Source organism: Anabrus simplex, chromosome 2 (genome assembly GCF_040414725.1).
Source record: "Anabrus simplex isolate iqAnaSimp1 chromosome 2, ASM4041472v1, whole genome shotgun sequence".
In the NCBI taxonomy this organism is placed as follows: domain Eukaryota; kingdom Metazoa; phylum Arthropoda; class Insecta; order Orthoptera; family Tettigoniidae; genus Anabrus; species Anabrus simplex.
In genome coordinates, this window is record NC_090266.1 from 388,219,776 (window position 1) to 388,241,845 (window position 22,070).

The 22,070-nt window shown below is 41.5% G+C and overlaps 1 protein-coding gene across 1 annotated transcript in view; it reads right to left on the minus strand.

Annotated features, from left to right (window-relative positions):
* Positions 1-2,268: 2,268 nt before the first annotated feature.
* The window catches only part of LOC136863558 (nephrin), a 1,173,968-nt gene continuing 1,154,166 nt past the window's right edge, over positions 2,269-22,070 (minus strand). Inside the window, exons 12-13 of the mRNA XM_068225991.1 lie at positions 11,257-11,426; positions 2,269-3,681 (exon numbers count right to left, since the gene is read on the minus strand). Coding sequence (XP_068082092.1) covers positions 3,382-3,681; positions 11,257-11,426 — 470 coding nt within the window. The 3' untranslated portion in view covers positions 2,269-3,381. The remainder of the gene's footprint in view (positions 3,682-11,256; positions 11,427-22,070) is intronic.

The window sequence follows — 22,070 nt, forward strand, 5'->3', positions numbered from 1 at the left end:
ATAAACCATATAAATACTATGGATAACATTTTAAAAATTTGTTTTGATCAGTCATATTCAACTCCTCATGGCTTAATACAAAATTATTGCAATGTAAGACCACACTTGTGCAACTCATTAGAAGTGAATTTTATTCAATTACATCTCTAATTTGCCAGTGCACTCTCCCTACACATTTTGCTGTTTTTCTGTTCTTGGTATATATTATGAATGAATACCTTTTTTGTGATATACTGATAATTATTCAAATATTTCTGCTTTTGCATATTTTAAAATCATACGAAGTATTCTACATTTAATTTTTGAAATAAATGCTGTGACTCGCTCTGTTTCCTCTTTCCCTATATTGAACAGTGGCGAAAAAATAAGAACAAGGCATTTATGATAAACTAAGAAATAAATCAAAACTCAGTTACTAATTACAATATATTGCCATTTAAAAATCTTAGTGAATGCTGAGGTAAAACATATTAACAAACGTAGTGACAAAAATATTAAAACGTTCTTGAAATACTTCAATATGAGAAATATAAATAACTGAACGGGACATAAGTTTAGATATACTTCATAAATAAAAGGAAATTGGATATGCAATGCTGAAAGACGGGAACTGAAAAATTAAAATTCATTAGAATGAGTTCCCAATTATGTATACCCAGGTAGTTACCTGCTACGACGTAAATGAGATAGTATGCTTGTAAAATATGTGTATAATAAGAAAATAGGTTAACTATGCTGATAACTAATGGATAAGTGATAAAATAATGAATTGTAAATAGAAGATATTGATTCCATTTCTTATGTATTTTTAATTATAGAATGGTTGACGGAGAAATACTCCTGTGATAGGAAGGAATAATTGAGTAAGTAGTTGAATATTTCCAATTCCTGTTGAAAAATAATATATTCTCGAATTGAAATGTTTTGATAGTTTATAGATACTAAATCTGGGATATCGAATCCAGTCGCACATGATAAACTTTTACTGACAATGTGGCAAATTAATACATTTAAATATAAAAATTCAAATGAAGATATGATCGATAGTAAACACACGCTGTACAGTAAATTACGTCACTCAATATTTATTATCTTATGCAACTGAATCTGAACATAAGATAAATGAAATCAAACTACTGAGTTTGATCATTAATGCACTAATGGTAATAACTAAAATCAGTACTGTACAGCAAAAAGTAATGTAATACTACAGTTGAATGACTGGGATACGTCGTATGTACGCTTCCCTACTTGCATGAGTCCTACACTATATCCTTGTCTTGAACATGTTGATGTTCATATAGTTATGTTTCTCTGTAATCGTCACAATATTAAGATTTCAAGAGGGACTATATGTAATCCCGAAAACAGAACAAAATGATTATGGTATTATTTCTCACACTTTATAAAAGATTATAACTCAGTAGGTTTACATATTCTGTATAGAATTGTGTTAATCAACCAGTTCACACCATGCAATTTATCAAATATGTTGTTTGGGTTAGTGGATGTTTATGCCACGCTATTGTTTGAACAAACCTAATAGATACTCCAGTTGGTAAAACTAACTCCTCTTCGGCTTAGCTCGAAGAATGATGAGTTACATCCAGTGATTGAGTAAAATAAAATTGCGAAGTTAACATTCTAAATTGTAAAAATCTAACCACGAAGTCTGTGACATACAAAAAGAAGTATTTATTTGCATCTTACTAGAGGCAATGATTAACTGAAATTTATTCTGATGTAAATATACTATACTTCATTTTACAGCCTGAGGTACATTGCCGCTTATGTCTGTAACTTGTCACTTACATTTTACGAGATATTTAAATTAAATATGAAAATAACGTGAAGAATGTGGACTAATTATTTCCCGGTAACATCATTTTCGTATTAGTTCTTGTTACAAACACACGTTCAATAAAATTGAGTCGTTTAGAATAAAACACTAGTCCTCAAAATATTTTAGTGACTGACGAAATGCCAATGTTTTACCTGAATAAAACAAAGCCATCTATACTTCAATGAGCATTTTCATTAACGAGTTTTAGAATGAAGTAAATTAATATACACGAAAATTCACAAGAGGTATATGAATTACTTTTTATCCAAGGAACAGACGACAATGTTCCATAAACAGAAAACTATTATTTTTGGTTAAAATACTGTGTGAGAGGATTAAGTTCGTGCATTGAAATGATGTACTGAAATGAGAACAGTATTGACAGAACGACTGCTCAATGTCACCTTAAAATGTTAAGTCAGTTTATTCACTTAACAAGGACTTTGCAGAAAAGGGATGAGGTTTATGTAGAGTGAATAGGAAGTTTCCTAGGAACTAACGTACTAAATTCTGGGAGAAATACTCGGTATATGGTCTCATCCTCTCAGATACTTTCATTATACAGTAAATCTCTTAATCATAATGCACTTTTTGAGACCGGATAATCATTATATTTTGTGATTATTGTGACCACCGCAATGCCTGTAATGTAACAAAAATTTGGAAAGAATCCACATGATTGACTACCAACATATTATGGCATATCATAACGAAATTAAAATTTAACCGATCTCAGTATACAGTGCCATGCTTAATAGTGACCCTTGGGGAAGAAATAGAGGAGGAACAGGAGTAATTCTGTAAATTAACAAGTATGGCGAGTTTATTTTCATCATTCGGGACATCAAATTCTCAAACCATCAGTCTGTATGAGGATTGTTCTTCTGGAAAAACCTGAAAAGAGATTCTTCTAAAATCAGGTAGGAATTCATGAGTAATGCGTATCATAAAAACTCTCTCATTATTATCGTTGCACCATGACAATCCCGACTCAAATAGTATTTAAAAATAAATTTCGGGATATCATACGATATTTTCTTCACAATAAAACATCATCAGAAGCATCACTTCCGGTAATACGAATTATTAATTCACAGCGCCAGAATCTCAATATGGATGGATAAATTAATATATAAATCTTTTCGACACTTCAAGTGTTATATCTGACTTCCATAGCCACTGTGCTTTATAACAATACTGTCCACAAAACTCGCTCTCTCAGTGTCCTTGGAGGAGACATCGCACTCCACAACTCCTCATATAAGTGAAATGATTATTGTCCTCAAAGGGTTGAATTCTATAACAAGAGATTTGATGGGGGGGGGGGGAAGTGGAAGTAGGCACGACTGGCGAAACCAGGTCACTTCAGTTGCCTGCAAGGGAGAATGGCAGAAACAGGGACTAGGATTTAGTGAAGATTACTATTCATTACAGATAATATCTCCACAACTCAGTTAATGAGAGAAGTATGTGGTTTACTGAGAGGGACATCCTTCAAGAAAATAGTTGACGGTGGGGAAAGATGCATATGAAGCTCACTATACACAGCTCTCCTGCTGGTTGGACATCAGTGGAGTTCTCACAGTGACTATTTCTCGCGGGTAGAAAGTGGGGTGTGACCCAGGTGAGACCAGAGGTGTTCCTGCAAGATCACTGGGTGGGGGTCTTCTGCTGTGGTCAATCTGGGCGTAAATGATTGGTTCATCACGACCTCGGATTCCACCACCAAGGTTCAGACTTCCTCCAACTAGCATGCCACTACCCATTGCTAGATTAGTGTCCTGTAGAGATGTTGGTCGAGCAAGGCTCAGTTCTGCATACGTCACTTCATCGGCTACCTGTAACAGCCAGGACAATATCGGTTATTTGTAGACAAATGCAAAAGTCAACATTATTTTTCTACAAAAGTATAGTTAATTTACTATTATGCGCCAAAGCCATACACAGCCTACATTGTTACCTTCCAGGAAACGTAAGACCTTACCGCGGTGAGGTGGCTTGAGTTTCTTAATGAATTAGTTACCTGAGAAGCTGATGCTTTTATATCTAGAGAGCAGACTAACGAATGGTTCAACGGAAGGTAGAAGCAGCCCTTCCAGTAGAGTGGCCATTTAGCTTAAAAGACTTTCTAATATTATTCAGTATTCATTAACCGTACCAAAATTGTCCGTGGCTGAAAGCAACTGGAAACTACAATTACATTTCTTGAGAAAATGAAGCTCTATTATAGATTCATACACTCTTTACACTCAGAAAAATTAACTGAAAAACGAAGATTGATAAAAGATAATTGCTAAATCGAGAAGTGATGTTAAAATTGATTCCAGTGAGGTAAAAGAACGAAACAGTTTAATTTCTTTAAATTCGTAACTCTCTGAAAAAGAGGAATATTCGCTCAACTGATAATGCGATTTTTTCATGTTTTGTTCTTAACACTTTTGCAACATTTTCAAAGTGAGGTAGGGGTTACATTTGGAACTCTAGCTCACACAATAATGTTGATGTTAGAATTTATATGTAATGTACTCTTACTTCCAACGAGAATGCTGTACACACTACTAGAATATTGCTAAGCACTACTGAGCTTTTGCATGCGAATACTCGTTAATGAAAGTTCATATTATTATTATTATTATTATTATTATTATTATTATTATTATTATTATTATTATTGTGAAAAAATTATCATTGTTGGAAATAATCCATTGACAATATATATTTGCAATAGTAAACCGAACGTCTTGTAACATGAAACAACAGTTTTGGTGACGTTGATGATAATGACGACGATGATGACTGCTGTTTTAAAGGGCCTAACGTCAAGGAGATTGGTCCCTACAGTATACTTTAACATTACCGTTCAAATAACGAAATGTAACTTAAGACATTCACATTACGTTAAGAGTATGGACAAAGAGTCTTCTAAAACCACAGTGCAGAAAATGTATACTACATTGGAGAAATGCTATTTTAAATTACAAGAGAACTCCGATTTTGGTGATACTAACTGAAAAATAACGGATTTATATCTGTATAATACATTGACGAAGTTTATTCGGCACTTTGCAGTAAGGAATGAGGCTCTACATCCGTCGTACAAAGTTTAAGCCGTGCTAGGTGGTGGAGTGAGTAGCCTATCGTGAGGCATGCTAAACTGGCAATATCATGGAATTTGGAAGACGAACGAACATATTATGGTAATCATTACCAAGATACACATCGCATTCGCATTATCAGTTGAGCCATTTCAATTCTATGAATAAGGATGGTGTCTTTCCTCAAGGAATTATCTTAGGACACGTCTTGTGCAAATGTTTAAGAAACATACGATACTGGTTGATATAATAAATATTCTACATCAGCTCGATGGATCACTTGATGACATTTATGAACTGAAACGAGACACGTCTGAATAGCAAATTCACCCCCAGTATTTGTTTCGGAAATCGCACTATATTCAGCTGTTTTTCGTATTATGGAACATCAGTAGGTGCCAGTGGTTAGTCTTCCGGCACTCAGGAAACGTAGTGACAAGGAATATATAGAACTTGTTACTTGGAGAACTAAGATACGGAAGGAACAATCTGAACTTAAGTGGAATACGTACGTGTCATGCCAGAAGTAGCTAAATCTATGGTTTCACAGAGACGTAGAGAGAATATGGTACAAATGATTGGAAACCAAAAGAAAAGTACAGATCACTCGAGAATTAAATACCGCATTTAATCGCGCATATCTCCCACTCTTTTCTGAAAATTCGAGCCTAAAATTCGGGGTGTGAAATACATGCGGGAAGTTAGTAAATCGAAATTTATTAGAATTAAAATACTTTTTAAAATTAAGAAATGTTCATGACTTCGCATATCAGGTTGCATTTTCATATTTTCCGTAACATTTTATTGAATATTAACAAAAGTATTATATTTTGTAAGATTGTATTCGTAGCCAAATACGCTCTCCTTCCTGTCTTTTCCGATTCCTCTTCATGATTCGGGCTATCCAGGAACGGCTGCGGTAATACCCAGGTTTGTCGCTATTTCACGTGCCTTCGGCCCCCGGAAGGCTTTCCTTGATATGTTGGTGTATTCAAGAGGAACTTCCTGTTTTCGTCAGTAGTGTACATTAAATTTTTGGTCTGCAAATGATTGCCACGTTCGACACAAATTGAATCACTCGGATTTTAAACTTGCCACGAAACTTGAAAGCTTCTCCTTAACCATAACTCACCTATAAGCGAAGTCACGCTGGAAAGCAAATTACGGTATCGCAATACTCTGCACTTTTGTCATACACATACCGTATACCGGTGTTCAGAAACTGCAGCCAGTTCAACAGTATAATATTCCATCTAGCTCATTAGGCCAAGGAATACCCTAGGATAAGGAATAACCAATTGCCTTTCACAAAACAAGGGAGTGGGGGGAGAGCTGCCGGGACTGAGATTAAAGGGAGGGTTATGGGAGACATTTCGACTTTGAGGTGGGAGCAGGCATGCATGTCTTGTCGTATTTATACGTAGGTAAGTAAAATACACTGACTGACAGAGCAAATGCAACACCAAGAAGGAGTGGTCAGAACTTTATGCCAATTGCAGGGTAGACTGACGTCACTGAGGTATGCTAATGATGTGAAATGCGCCGCTGTGCTGCGCACGTAGCGAACGATAAATGGGACACTGCGTTGGCGAATGGCCCACTTCGTACCGTGATTTCTCAGCCGACAGTCATTGTAGAACGTGTTGTCGTGTGCCACAGGACACGTGTATAGCTAAGAATGCCAGGCCGCCGTCAACGGAGGCATTTCCAGCAGACAGACGACTTTACGAGGGGTATGGTGATCGGGCTGAGAAGGGCAGGTTGATCGCTTCGTCAAATCGCAGCCGATACTCATAGGGATGTGTCCACGGTGCAGCGCCTGCGGCGAAGATGGTTGGCGCAGGGACATGTGGCACGTGCGAGGGGTCCAGGCGCAGCCCGAGTGACGTCAGCACGCGAGGATCGGCGCATCCGCCGCCAAGCGGTGGCAGCCCCGCACGCCACGTCAACCGCCATTCTTCAGCATGTGCAAGACACCCTGGCTGTTCCAATATCGACCAGAACAATTTCCCGTCGATTGGTTGAAGGAGGCCTGCACTCCCGGCGTCCGCTCAGAAGACTACCATTGACTCCACAGCATAGACGTGCACGCCTGGCATGGTGCCGGGCTAGAGCGACTTGGATGAGGGAATGGCGGAACGTCGTGTTCTCCGATGAGCCACGCTTCTGTTCTGTCAGTGATAGTCACCGCAGACGAGTGTGGCGTCGGCGTGGAGAAAGGTCAAATCCGGCAGTAACTGTGGAGCGCCCTACCGCTAGACAACGCGGCATCATGGTTTGGGGCGCTATTGCGTATGATTCCACGTCACCTCTAGTGCGTATTCAAGGCACGTTAAATGCCCACCGCTACGTGCAGCATGTGCTGCGGCCGGTGGCACTCCCGTACCTTCAGGGGTTGCCCAATGCTCTGTTTCAGCAGGATAATGCCCGCCCACACACTGCTCGCATCTCCCAACAGGCTCTACGAAGTGTACAGATGCTTCCGTGGCCAGCGTACTCTCTGGATCTCTCTCCAATCGAACACGTGTGGGATCTCATTGGACGCCGTTTGCAAACTCTGCCCCAGCCTCGTACGGACGACCAACTGTGGCAAATGGTTGACAGAGAATGGAGAACCATCCCTCAGGACACCATCCGCACTCTTATTGACTCTGTACCTCGACGTGTTTCTGCGTGCATCGCCGCTCGCGGTGGTCCTACATCCTACTGAGTCGATGCCGTGCGCATTGTGTAACCTGCATATCGGTTTGAAATAAACATCAATTATTCGTCCGTGCCGTCTCTGTTTTTTCCCCAACTTTCATCGCTTTCGAACCACTCTTTCTTGGTGTTCCATTTGCTCTGTCAGTCAGTGTATAAATGAGCCTTTTTGATTTTAGTGCCTGTTTGGTGCACAAGGCGGTTAGAGCACGCAAAAACTGGCCTTAGGGAGGGCCGTTATAGCTCGGGATGTCTCGTCCTTGTTTTATTCAGTCACTTTCACGCTGAGTGAGAGAGAGGTACATCCGCGTGTTGTATAACGCATCATCATCAAATATCTCGTTCGAGAAAATGTTAAAGCTGCTGAAATTCATCGCCGATTACACTCAAGTTCAGGGACAGAACACTCTGATGAGCCCGGGTAAAGAACTGGTGTAATGAGTTCAAGGATGAACGTAAGAACGTTGAAAACATGCCCTACCCACGCTGCACCCCCACCAGCAAAGCAACGTAGTACACTGTGGTCGTTCGAGAGCTTATTGAAGTTAATACGCGAACAGCTGCGCTTCAGATCAGCCAGGAACTTCAGATCAACAATGGGAGTGTTCAGACAATCATTCGGATGGACTTGGGATTCCGAAATGTGTCGGCTCGTTGGGTCCCGAGGCTGCTTAATGAAGAGCAGAAGGCTGTACGGCTTGTAATTTCTTGCGAGCTTCTGACAAGGCACGAGGCGGAAAAAGACTTCTGTTTGGGACGCATCGTCACTTGTGATAAGATAAGATATGGGTCCACCACTGCACTCCCACGTCAAAGAGTGACAGAGAGGTCACCGTTGAAAGCCAAGACGTGGTTGTCTGCAAGCAAGGACTTGGCCACGGACTTCTTGGACTACAGGAGTACTGCGAGTTGGACAATTACTGCGGCCTGCTACTGCAAACTTCTTCTCCAGGTTCACGTTACCTACAGGTCAAAAAGGCGTGACATCCCAATCAGATCTGTACTGCTCCTTCATGACAACGCCAGACTCCACACCGCAGCACAAACCTAGCAAACATGCACACACATGCACTGGACTGTCCTGCCACATCCACCCTATAGTACAGACTTGTCACCGTGTGACTTCCACATGTTCGGGCCGCTGAAAGGGCGCTCTTGGTGGAGGTCACTTCACAACCAACGAGGATGTGAAACAGTTTGTGCACAATTGGCTTCAGACACGCCCGACTACCTTCTTTGAAGATGGGACGAAGAAATTGTCTATCCGGTGGAAAAAGTTTATATATATATACGGGGACTTATGTCGAAACGTAAGAACAATGTAAAATGCACATAATTTTGATAAATACAATAGTTACAACAAAAGGCTCGTTTATATTTGACTTGCCCTTGCACTGACACATGATAAGAAACCGATTCTAAATATAAACGGGGATTTTTCTTCTCCATCAGTTCCATATAAAATGTTAGGGTGCGTGATATACGCTGTGGCGATATAAGCGAGTGAATACGGCATTACGAGACTGTAGAGAAGAAATGTTGTCACTCTATTCCTTCACTGGTTTATGAAATACCAAATTTTCGTGGCCCATATGAATTCATTAGGTAACTTTCTCAATGAAACAGAATATACACGTTAAGTGTTTATGTAACATACCGGATGTGCAAAACCTTGCTGGCCCCGGTAGTGAGCCTGCCTCTCACCCGGAGGTACCGGGTGCAATTCCCGGCAAGGTCAGGGATGTTTACCTGGATATGAGGGCTGGTGCGAGGTCCACTCAGCCTACGTGAGAAGAATCGAGGAGCTATCTGACGGGAGACGGAGGTCGGCTACTGAACCAAGAATAACTGAGTGAGAATTCGTCACGTTGACCACTCGTCCTCTCGTATCCTGCAAGCTTTCGGGATGTGCAGCATCCACTGGGTAGGCCAAAGCCCTTCAGGGCTGTAGCGCCATGGGGTTTGTTTCTTTTTGTTTATGTAGTATTCTGCACGTTTCAGTTACTGACTTATGTCAGAGAGGACATCAAACGTAGCGCACAAAATTTCGTTTAACTTTCCCTCCTTTGACAGTGTTTCATGAAGTAGATGCAGAGAAATCTAAAAAAGAAGCAGAAAGATTTCTTGTTTGACTACAGAGTGTAGGAGTAGCATTGTTTACTTGCGTACCGCCGTTTCTTTAACAGTTCCTGGTTAACGAAAGTTTGTAAAACTTAATGATAATTTTTACTTAAATTTTCGACTCTCTAGCGTTGCCCTATATTATTTCTCAAGTCTGTAGCCAACCACATTGCCTAACTATTTCCGAAGTTCATCTTTACATGCCAGTTATTTTAAAATCAACAGTGAAAGGTAACCTTTCAATGCACAACTTGTTCTAAGTAGTTCATGAGCAAGCAAAAACTGAATAAATGGGAATCCTAAATGACGGACAAGGGTGAAACGGGGGCACCGTCATAGCTAGTATCTTTCTCTTCATAAATATTTTAATGTAGGACTGTGAGTTATTAAAACCATGAGGCGTCACATATATTGCATGCTTCAAGGTAAAGTAACTCTCGATTGGGGAGTCTCAGAGAAACTTTCTAGAAATACTGTGTATTTCTGAATTCGTGACTCAATACAGAGGAGACTACATAGCTCGATACATATTTAAAAAAAATTTAACACCCATCGTAATTTCATGGTGTACGGAAAGTGTTCCTGCTTCGTACTGAAGTTCAATTTCCGGATAGTTCAGGGATTTATTTCTCTACGTATGGCAGGTATGGAGCCTTGTGAGACCAACTGACGAGCTATCTGATACCAGAGGCAGCAGATATGATCAAGAAATGCAAGCAAATATCTGTGAATGGCGTCAAGCTGACCGCGTGTCACTCCAGTAACTGAGGAACATCTGGCTGGACAATAGTCGCCTATGCCCAATCCAACGTTGCGCCATTGGGTTGTTTATTATAGTTTTGCAATATTTGCAAAATTCTATGTTATTCTCATAAAATATTCCTCGTGCTCAGTGAAACTAGCGTCAGCTAATTATTACTTGCAACGTTTAGATAAAGCAGGATTTCCATTGTAAGTCTAAAATAAAAGTGTATATTTTATAGAACGTGGTTCATTTGCGATTAGATGTTGGTTGTGAGTATTTGCTTATTATAGTCAGTAATTTTGTCCTTCATATTACTGACCATAAATTCTTACGCTATCCGTAAACTTTTTAAATCACAGACAACTAATGATGAATATTTGGCGAGGATATTTGTATAAGGATACTTGATCTTAATTAATAAAACTTGTAAAAATATTTCTTCGTTCATGTCACTTCAGTTGAGTAAAAAATGTTGAAAAAATGTCGAGAATCGAACAGAAATTCTATACTTATGATATTTTGGCCTTTTAATAGTTTAGTAAGACCTTTAGGTGAGAGAGACGGTGAATATACTGGAAACAGCTTACATGCTGTACCACTCCAGTTGAGGGAATGATCATCTGTTCGATCTAAAATCAAATGAATTGCATGATAAACCAGAAGTAGTGTAGGGGTGCAACTAATGAAATGACAATACCTTGATAGTCAAACTGAGACGAATGAGTATGGAGTAAAAATATATTTCTGCTTACCGGGTGTGTGGGGTATCTCGTGCTATTATTCTTGTAGTTGTCGAACAAATCACCATTTCTTGTAACCACATTGCTGCGCTTTGGATGGTCTTCATAAGCAGGCAGCTCTGGAGGTGTTTGATTGTTTAAGCCTGGTGTCTGAGCTCCTGGCACCAGCTGATAATCTGAATCTATGAAAAAATTAAAAGAGATCAGGACCATATTATATTTAGACATCGGCAGCCATCAAGGAAATGCTAAATTATTTTAAAGTTTTAGCAAATAAATGAAAGTCAGTACTCTTAACATTAAAACTCCAATGAAAAATGGAAAATATTTATAACCACATGACTTCAGTGCTCTCGACATATCTTCATAAGTGACCTTCATACGGATTTATGGAAATGTCATGGAAATCTCCTTTCCCCCGTAATATGTTATTTACGAATTAAGTTTATGCATTAATGTTATAACTAGAGGCCCTATTTTATAGTGATGAAAGTCTTCAATCTCGGTACAAGAAAGAGTTTGTTTTCCATGTTATTGTATATAAAAGAACAAAAATATGGCGTTTCCCTCCATGATGTAAACAAAACTGAACGGGGCTTTATCGGGGCCACGGCAGCAAGTTTCGACTTAAAATACATACCGTCTGATAGATACTGTCAAAATAAGTAATCTGGTCCGCATGTGTTTCAAATTCAATTGTTGAAATGTTATTTATGAATTCAAAACAAATTTATTCATCATGAAAACAATGAGTTCCAAGTTCTTTTCTACCATTGGGGCCGTAAATATGCTGATCTGAGGGTCCAGTAGCGCGGAATTTGCCTCAAGACTTCCGAATTCTTTAATTCTGAGAGCTCGATGAGCGCTTTCACCCTCGACATCGGTGATTTTGAACTTGTCGGAATTCTGACAGCCGCTCTTTTCTCTGAAAGCCATTCAATGTCTTTACGTCTTGACATGTTAACGAAAGAAGGACATTTTTGCACATTTTTCGTACCACAATTTTTCTCAAATGTTCACTCTTTGAATTATATAGGGTACCTTCTCCATCCAATAAGATTAAGCAGACATTCTGCGTCACCCGTTACACTGGGAGCGAAACGGTGTTGTTCTGGTTAACCCGACGATTCAGGAGCCAGTTTAACCTTCAATTCACAGCATTAAACTTTATGATTTGGATGTTCTTCGTTAAATGTTACGCAAAGATTCGAAACGTAAAATAATAAGGTGGGAAATAAAATCACCGAGTGAGTTGGCAGTGCGGTTAGGGGCGCGCAGCTGTGAGCTTTCATTCGGAAGATAGTGGGTTCGAATCCCACCGTCGGCAGCCGTGAAGATGTTTTCCCGTGGTTTCCATTTTCACACCAGGCAAATGTTGGGGCTGTACCTCAATTAAGGCCACGGTCGTTTCCTTCCCACTCCTAGCGCTTTCCTGTCCTATCGTCGTCATAAGAACTATCTCTGTCGGTGCGACGTAATGGAAATAAAAGTTGGCAACAGTATCAGATTTTATAAAGTCGTTGCGATAGTACAAGAGGAACCGCAGGTTCGGACTTTTGGTTCTCGCATTCGTTCGAGAGGCCGGTGGTGTGGAGCTACCATCCGTGGGATTAAATCTAAACACCTCTTAGGCCGAATCCCTTTTAGCCAAATTTGGCAACGATGTCTCTCAGGAGTTCCGTGAACAATGTGAATTATCAGGCGCGTCTCGTCAATGACCTGGTGACCTTCACGAATGGAGCAATTCGGGCGGTAGTGACGGGATTTATCCCTTCCGTCAGCCTACTCCTAGCAATCGATCACTGGTGTACCTCTGTTCGATGTGGGGACTCGAAATCGTCTGTAGACGACTTAGATACCGGGCGCGATGTTGTGCTCGGTAGAGCAGTTGCCACTCTGCGAACTGTTGTGACTGAGCCCCATAGTAATACTAAATGTTGTTGGGTTTATGTTAAAAATAAAATAAATATAATGATAACTGCAATGCATTCAAATGAACGAATGAAAATCCACAGCCTGTTTCCAGTCATTCGACCTGGTCAGGAATGGAATGAATGAAGCCCCATCTAGCGGCGAGGATAGGAATTGTGCCGGCTGCCTAACCCTGTCGCACTCCTCTGGGGAAAGGATTAATGACAGGGAAAACTGGAGTACCCGGAGAAAAACCTGTCCCGCCTTCGCTTTGGCCAGCACAAATCTCACATGGAGTGACCGGGATTGAAGCACGGATCCCAGCGGTGAGGGGCCGGCGCGCTGCCGCCTGAGCCACTATAGCCATAAACGACGATGAAGAACCTTAAACGGAAGTCATCGGCGGGGCCAAATCAGATACCACCATATGTCATTTTAGGTTGCATGGATCATCTTGATTTACAATTTAACTTACAAAACGTTCGAATTTCCATCCTAATGGAAAGGTCGAGAATGTGCCCAATATTTAAATCAGAGGACACGACGCTAATTAAAAATTATCTACGGGATGCATATTTTCAGCCGTGGCAAAAATATTTTAATTTGTACTATGGCTTAGAATATCGAATCACATAAGATATTCAATATCAGAAAAACAGCATAGGTTTCTTTCAAAACGGTCTACAGTTACAAATTTGGTTAATTTCACGTAGTCGGTATCCACAGCATTAGACAGCAGCGATCAGATGGATGTTATATTCACGAATTTTGAGAAAGATTTCGGCAAAATGAATCATGATATATTTGTAAATAAATTAATTGAGTTACGGTTCTGTCATTCATTGTTATGTTTCTTCTGTCCCTACATAAGTGGAAGGAAACAATATGCATCATACGGAACATATAATTCTAACGAATACCCGGTGAAATCAGGAGTAATTCAAGGGCCTATTTTGGGAACGTTAATATTTCTCTCATTTATCCATGATCTACCTCATCGAGTGAATTATTCTGATTACCTACTATATGCTGATGGCATCAAAGTATTCAAAGCCATTTCGACCAATAGCGATAATGAACAGTTGGACCTCAATAAAATAACGGCCTGGACGATCGAAAATAAATTAAATCTAAACATTCCAAAATCTGTGTCCATTTCATTCATCCGAAGTAGAGCACACACCCTCTTCACTTACAGGTTAGGGTACGATGACCTCAGAGCCGTAACAGAACGGACAGACCAGGAAGTATTATCAGAACGGGCGTTGACTTTAACTCCTTAGGTATAGAGGGTGATCGCTGAAGCACGTAGAAATTTACGCTTTGTGATAAGGAATTTAAAAATTAAAAACAAAAATGTGTATTAGACCAAAACTGGAATACGCGTGGTGTGAAGCTCTACGTGAAAATTGCATGTTTATTGTTGTATGTCCGGCGCTCCCTTTCTCGCTCCACCAGCCAGCTGCACGCGCGCCTGTGTATCATTCTGCTAGCTTCGACGCGCAGCCCTCAGTGCGCGTGCCTGACCATCGAGTGTACTATAAATAGGAGCTCCCTGACTGCTCACTTGCCCACTCGCCCCGGTGTCCAGCTCCAGAATACACCCTACGTCGAGCACGGAGGCTACTCCTCTTGAAAATGTGCTTCGACCAGGTGGACTGAATTTCTGGCAGTACGAGGTTTCACCTCTGGTCACCGCTCCCTTACCTGTTTCCGCTGCCTATGTTCCGTAATTCTTTTACAAGCCATTGTCATTCCCTAATTTATGCAAGCTCCCTTAGTTTCGCTAGGTGGAATTTCTTCAATCAATTGAACTTGCTTTTTAGGAATTCAGGCACTTCAACAAACAAGGACTCTCAAAGACATTCATGTTAGTGTGCCAGATAGTTCTCGACTATCAACGTGTCAATTCACAAAGACTATCTTTTCAAGATAGAAGTGTATATAAAGACTGTAAACCTGTACATATTGTATAAAGACAGATTTTTCTCAAGATTCAATATTCCTTTTTGCTTCAAAATAAATTTCAGTTATTTGTGTAAATATCATAAAGTGAAGCAATAAAAGTTGTGATTTGTAAATTTCAATCTTGGTTACAACACAACTCTATGGCGACGAGGTAAAAACGCAACACCCTACCATTCTTCGACCCCAGTTGCCAACTCTATGGCGACGAGGTAAAAACGCAGCAACTCTACAATTCTTCGACCCCAGTTGCCAACTCTATCGCGACGAGGTAAAAAAGCAACAAACTACACGTCATCAGCCCCAATCGCCAACTCTATAGCAACGAGGTAAACACGACACTACAATTCAACAGGCCCAGTTGTCAACTCTACGGCGAAGTGCTATACAACAACGACACTCCAACCAGTTCTGACACACAGCTTACCTTACTCATTCTTGCACGCATCTCGCAATGGCTACTGCGGAACAACTCGCTACGGTCTTCCAAGCCTTACAGCAGCAACAACAACAGTTTATGCAACAACAACAGGCAGCATTAATTCAGGCTATTCAAGCTATTTCTGTCTCTACACAGCCATCAGCTATTCCTCCGTTCTCTGCTTTTGATCCAGCTAAGGAAGAATGGTCAGTTTATTTAGCCCGTTTACAACAGCATTTCATCTGCCATTCTGTCACAGATGATCAACGCCGCCGCGCACTATTTCTTAGTTCGGTTGGCAATGCTACGTGTGAATTACTACGTAAATTAAGTCCGGAAGAACACTTATCTGAGGTACCCTTCACGCAGCTCTTGGCCCGTCTCACGGAACACTATGCCAAAGCTCCTCACATAGTGGCTGCTCGCTATAAATTTTTTCAGAGCAGAAAGCAACCCCATCAGACACATACTGAATGGATAACTGAATTGCGTGGTCTAGCTAAACCCTGCCAGTTCATCTGCTCCAAGGACGGTTGTGGTTCATCCTACACTGATTCTCTCATTCGGGACATGATAATTTTACATACTCCTGAAGACAAAATACGTTTTGACGCTGTCAAGCAGAGTAACCCTTCTTTAGAAGACGTCCAGCGTATTGCTACGGTTTATGAACTTACTACCAAGACTGCCGCAGCCATAGCTTCTCCACACGAAGTTGCACAAGTCTCGCCTCAGGCCCGCCAGTCCTCTGCTACAGTGAACCGTACGAATAAGGCGCTCTCCACCAAGCATTCTCGCCAGGTTCCCTCTCGTAATGCTACACGGAAGCCCAATTCTAAAAGCACCTCGAAACTCCTGCCTTCCTGCCGAGGTTGTTTCAAGCATCATGAACGTCGTGACTGTCGTTTTTTCAAAGCTACTTGTGAACGATGTAATAAACTTGGACACATTAAGACTGTCTGTCAAAGTTCGCTCCGCCCTGCTAAGACTACTGCAGCACGCCGGAAGCATATACAGCCCCGCCAAGACATGGAAGTTGATCAGATCAATCTTATTCTTCCCACAAAGGATTCTCACAAAATCATCATTCCTCTCTCATTCTCTGATCGATCTGTCGATTTTCAATTAGACACAGGATCACCTGTCTCTATTATTAACCTGACTACCTACCACAACTTAGGTTCACCTTCATGCTCTCCAGCTGACATCCAGCTCGTGACATTTAACAAGAAGAAAATTGACATCAAAGGTCAAATCAAGCTTCAGGCTAGTTATAAAGGAATTCAGAAGGCCATTCCTCTTCTCGTAGTTAACAACTACACTGCATCAAACATTATGGGCATGGATCTATTTAACTTATTTGGTTTCCAGATACATGACAACATTAACGTCGTATCTACATTGCATCCTACTTCTGACGTTACCGCTCTCCTAGCGCAGTTTCCTGAAGTCTTCGACTCTCAACTCGGAACAGCCAAAGACTATACAGCTCACATACAGCTGAAATCCGGAGCTAAGCCTCGCTTCCTCAAAGCTCGTCCAGTACCCCTAGCACTTCAAGACCAGGTCACGAAAGAATTAGAAAGATGGATACAAACTGGAATTGTTGTACCAGTTACTTCTAGTCAATGGGCTACTCCACTCGTGGTAATCAAGAAACCTGATGGTAATGTTCGACTTTGTGGCGATTTTCGATCTACAGTCAACGCACAACTCGACACAGATATCTTTCCTATTCCACGTCCAGAAGACTTATTCCGTCGTCTCTCTGGTGGACAATTCTTCTCTCGAGTTGATCTTAAAGAAGCATATCTCCAGCTACTTTTAGACGAAGACTCTAAGAATTTTCTCACACTCAACACTCCTCTTGGACTGCTCCAGCTCCAGCGGCTCCCATTCGGTATTTCATCCTCAGCGGCTATTTTTCAGCGCTATTTGGCTCAACTAACCGCCTCCATTCCCGGTTGTGCTAACTACCTGGATGATATTATTGTTACTGGAAAAGATCATCAGGAACATCTAACCAATCTACGCCTCCTTCTCCAGACATTGAAAGACAATGGCCTACGAGCGAATCTCGCTAAATGTACCTTCTTTCAGCCTCAAGTTCACTACCTAGGACATATACTTGATAAGACTGGAATTCGTCCTAGTACACAGAATGTCTCAGCGATAGTAAACATGCCAGCACCTCAGAACCTCAAGCAGCTTCAGTCCTTCATAGGCAAAGCGAACTATTATAATAAGTTCATTCCACGCTTCGCTACAGTGGCAGCTCCATTAAACGCTCTACGTAAAAAAGGTGTTAAGTTTCAGTGGACTCCGCAATGCCAACAGGCATGGAAAACAATCAACAACGCCTTAATTCAAGCTATACAACTCACTCATTTTCAGCCCGACAAGATCATCACGCTAGCTACTGACGCTTCAGACTACGGTGTCGGTGCCGTTCTCTCACAGAAGGATCGTCATGGACAAGAACGCCCCATCGCCTTCGCTTCGAAAACACTTAATGACCATCAACGTCGATACTCACAGATAGAGAAAGAAGCTTTAGCCATCATCTTTGGTATTCGCCGTTTCAATGAATATCTCTATGGCAACCATTTCCTGATCATTACCGATCATAAGCCTCTCGTACACTTATTCCATCCTGGTAATAAGATCCCAGAGAATTCCCTCAGAAAGCTTCAAAGATGGTCCATGTTCCTTTCTGATTATTCCTATCAGATTGTATATCGAGCCACATCCCAGCATTGTAATGCTGATGCCCTCTCCCGCTTACCCGTTGGTCCTGATACTGCCTTCGATTCTCAAGAATCTGAATGTCTTCAGTTGGACATAGAACTTGAAGATACTGTATCCAGTTTTCCTATTGATGCTACCTGCATAGCTAAAGCTACGGATAAGGACAGTACACTTGCTACTGTACGTACTTACATCCGCAACGGTTGGCCTCTTCAGAGCACACTTCCTGCCCACCTGGCACCTTATCATCGTATGCAGCATCGTCTCACGACTCGTGCCGGAGTTGTATTACTAGAAGCAGGCACCATCTTCCGAGTGGTTATCCCACTTAGCCTACAGAAACAAGTTCTCGAATTATTACACCAAAGCCATTGGGGTATCTCCAGAACAAAGCAACTCGCCCGTCAACACTGCTACTGGCCCGGTATTGATGCCGCCATCGAAAAGCTAATACGTCATTGTGAGCAATGTCAAACGAATCAGAACGCCCCGTCTTCTGATCTTGCTTCATGGCCTCCTGCTACTACTCCATGGGAACGAGTTCACATCGATTTCGCAGGTCCTTTCCTCAATTCCATGTGGTTAATAGTCATCGATTCACTGTCAAACTTTCCATATGTCGTGGATATGCATTCGACTACTACAACCGAAGCTACCATTCGTGCTCTCCAGAAAATCTTTACTACAGAAGGTTTACCGCAAGTACTCATTTCAGACAACGGACCTCAATTTACAGCTACTGCTTTTCAGAACTTTTGTACGCATAATGGCATTCGTCATATCCTAGCACCACCTTTTCACCCTCAATCTAATGGTGAAGCTGAACGCTTCGTACAAACATTTAAAAGAAGTATGAAGAAAGCTGTCTCTTCAGGCTTAAATAAAGACCAAGCCTTGCTCCAACTCTTAAACAACTACAGAACTCTACCCGGCGCTGATAATATCACCCCTGCACAGAAGCTCCATGGACGCCCTCACAGAACTTTACTTTCTCTGTTACAGCCTCTTCCGGCCCAGCATAAGACATCACCAACGAAGTTCTCCCTCAACGACAAGGTCTACACCAGGACATTCAAATCCAACCCACTCTGGATACCTGGAGTCATCTGCAGATCTTTGGGTCATCGTCTATACGAGATACAGACTACGGAGAAACGTATCTGCCGCCATCAAGATCAGATACGTCTGCGCTACCGCCCCTGTCTAGCTATTGATGCTATTGCTAAACCAGATAAATCTATTGCTGAACGAGCCTTAGATCATTTAATAACAATGGGTTCCTTTCAGAACGAGACAGCGCCACTCCGCCCAGTTCCAGCTCCGGACAATACAACAGAGACGTCAGCAGCTCCGCCCCAGCATCGCAGCCGCCGCCAGCGCCGCCGCCGTTTCACGCCGTACCGGCGTATTTAGGAGGGGAGGGTGTTGTATGTCCGGCGCTCCCTTTCTCGCTCCACCAGCCAGCTGCACGCGCGCCTGTGTATCATTCTGCTAGCTTCGACGCGCAGCCCTCAGTGCGCGTGCCTGACCATCGAGTGTACTATAAATAGGAGCTCCCTGACTGCTCACTTGCCCACTCGCCCCGGTGTCCAGCTCCAGAATACACCCTACGTCGAGCACGGAGGCTACTCCTCTTGAAAATGTGCTTCGACCAGGTGGACTGAATTTCTGGCAGTACGAGGTTTCACCTCTGGTCACCGCTCCCTTACCTGTTTCCGCTGCCTATGTTCCGTAATTCTTTTACAAGCCATTGTCATTCCCTAATTTATGCAAGCTCCCTTAGTTTCGCTAGGTGGAATTTCTTCAATCAATTGAACTTGCTTTTTAGGAATTCAGGCACTTCAACAAACAAGGACTCTCAAAGACATTCATGTTAGTGTGCCAGATAGTTCTCGACTATCAACGTGTCAATTCACAAAGACTATCTTTTCAAGATAGAAGTGTATATAAAGACTGTAAACCTGTACATATTGTATAAAGACAGATTTTTCTCAAGATTCAATATTCCTTTTTGCTTCAAAATAAATTTCAGTTATTTGTGTAAATATCATAAAGTGAAGCAATAAAAGTTGTGATTTGTAAATTTCAATCTTGGTTACAACATTTATCAACTTGAAAGGGTGCAAAGGAAATACTTGAAATATTTACATTTTAAAAGAACATCTCAATATCCACGAATAGTTTCACAAAACGAGTTTTTGTTAACTTTAGAAATGGAGAGTTTAGAGGGTCGAAGGCAGAAAGATGCGATAAAGTTCATTTATAAAATATAAACTCGCAAATTGATAATCTTGAGTTCCTTTCTCCTGAACTTCTATGTGTCGCGCCCAAATTCAATATTCAATATTTAATTTAATATTTTCAAATAGTTCATGGTGTGGGTTACTGTAGTCACGTCTTAGTTCGTGAACCATGGGCAACGGCTGAGTAGCCTAGTAAGTGGTCCTGAGAGTCGGGATACCAGTTGCTATGGAATGGGAGTGGGCATCTCGGACATATTCTGAGTCATGGCCCTCCTTGTGCTCAGGCGGCTAGGACTATACAATTCACCGGTGGTCCATAACCCGTTAGAGGAGAGATCACTTGGACTACGTGCAATTAGGGTAGTATCCTGCTTCATGAATTTACCGAGCTCAGAACATGTTAAGCAAGCCTCGGACCTATGGGAGTAACGGAGTCTCACTCCCATTTGACAGGCGAGGGACTGCTTGGAAACAACTTGACAAACGAAATGGAATTCGATGGGGAGCTATCAATATTAATGGGGCTTATGGAAGAAAGAAAGTAGAACTGGCTTAGGCAGCAAAGAGGATGCATCTGGATGTGATAGGAGTAAGTTGATATTCGGGTAAGGGGAGATAACGAGGAAGAGATAGTAGATTATAAAGTGTACTTGACGGGTGTTAGAAAGGGAAGGGCAGAGTCTGGGGTAAGGCTCTTTATCAGGAATACCATTGCACGCAAACATAGTTTCTGTTAGGCACGTAAATGAGCGAATGATGTGGGTCGATTTGTCAGTGGGAGGAATTAGGACAAGAATTGTGTCCGTGTATTCACCATGTGAGGGTGCAGATGAGGATGAAGTTGACAGTTTTATGAAGCATTGAGTGACATCGTGGTCAGGGTCAACAGCAAGGATAGAATAGTGCTAATGGGCGATTTCAATGCGAGAGTTGGGAATAGAACTGAAGGATACGAAAGGGTGATTGGTAAATGTGGGGAAGATATGGAAGCTAATGGGAATGGAAAGTGTTTGCTGGACTTCTGTGCTAGTATGGGTTTAGCAGTTACGAATGCATTCTTCAAGCATGAGGCTATTCATCGCTACACATGGGAGGCTAGCGGTACCAGATCCATAATATACTATATCTTAACTGACTTCGAATTCAGGAAATCTGTTAGGAATGTACGAGTTTTCCGGAGATTTTCCGATGATACAGACCACTATCTGATATGTAATGAACTAAGTATCTCTAGGCCTAGGGTAGAGAAAGTGAAATCTGACTGCAAACGAATAATGGTAGAAAATCTCCAGGACGAGGAAATTAGACAGCAGTACATGTATATAATTAGTGAGAAATTTCGAATAGTGGACAGTAAGCAGGTTCAGGATATAGAAAGTGAATGGGTGGCATACAGGGATGCTGTAGTAGAAACAGCAAGGGAATGCCTAGGTACAACTGGGTGTAAAGATGGGAAAAGACGAACATCTTGGAGGAATGATGAAGTGAGAGCAGCTTGTAAACGTAAAAAGAAGGCTTATCAGAAATGGCTCCAAACA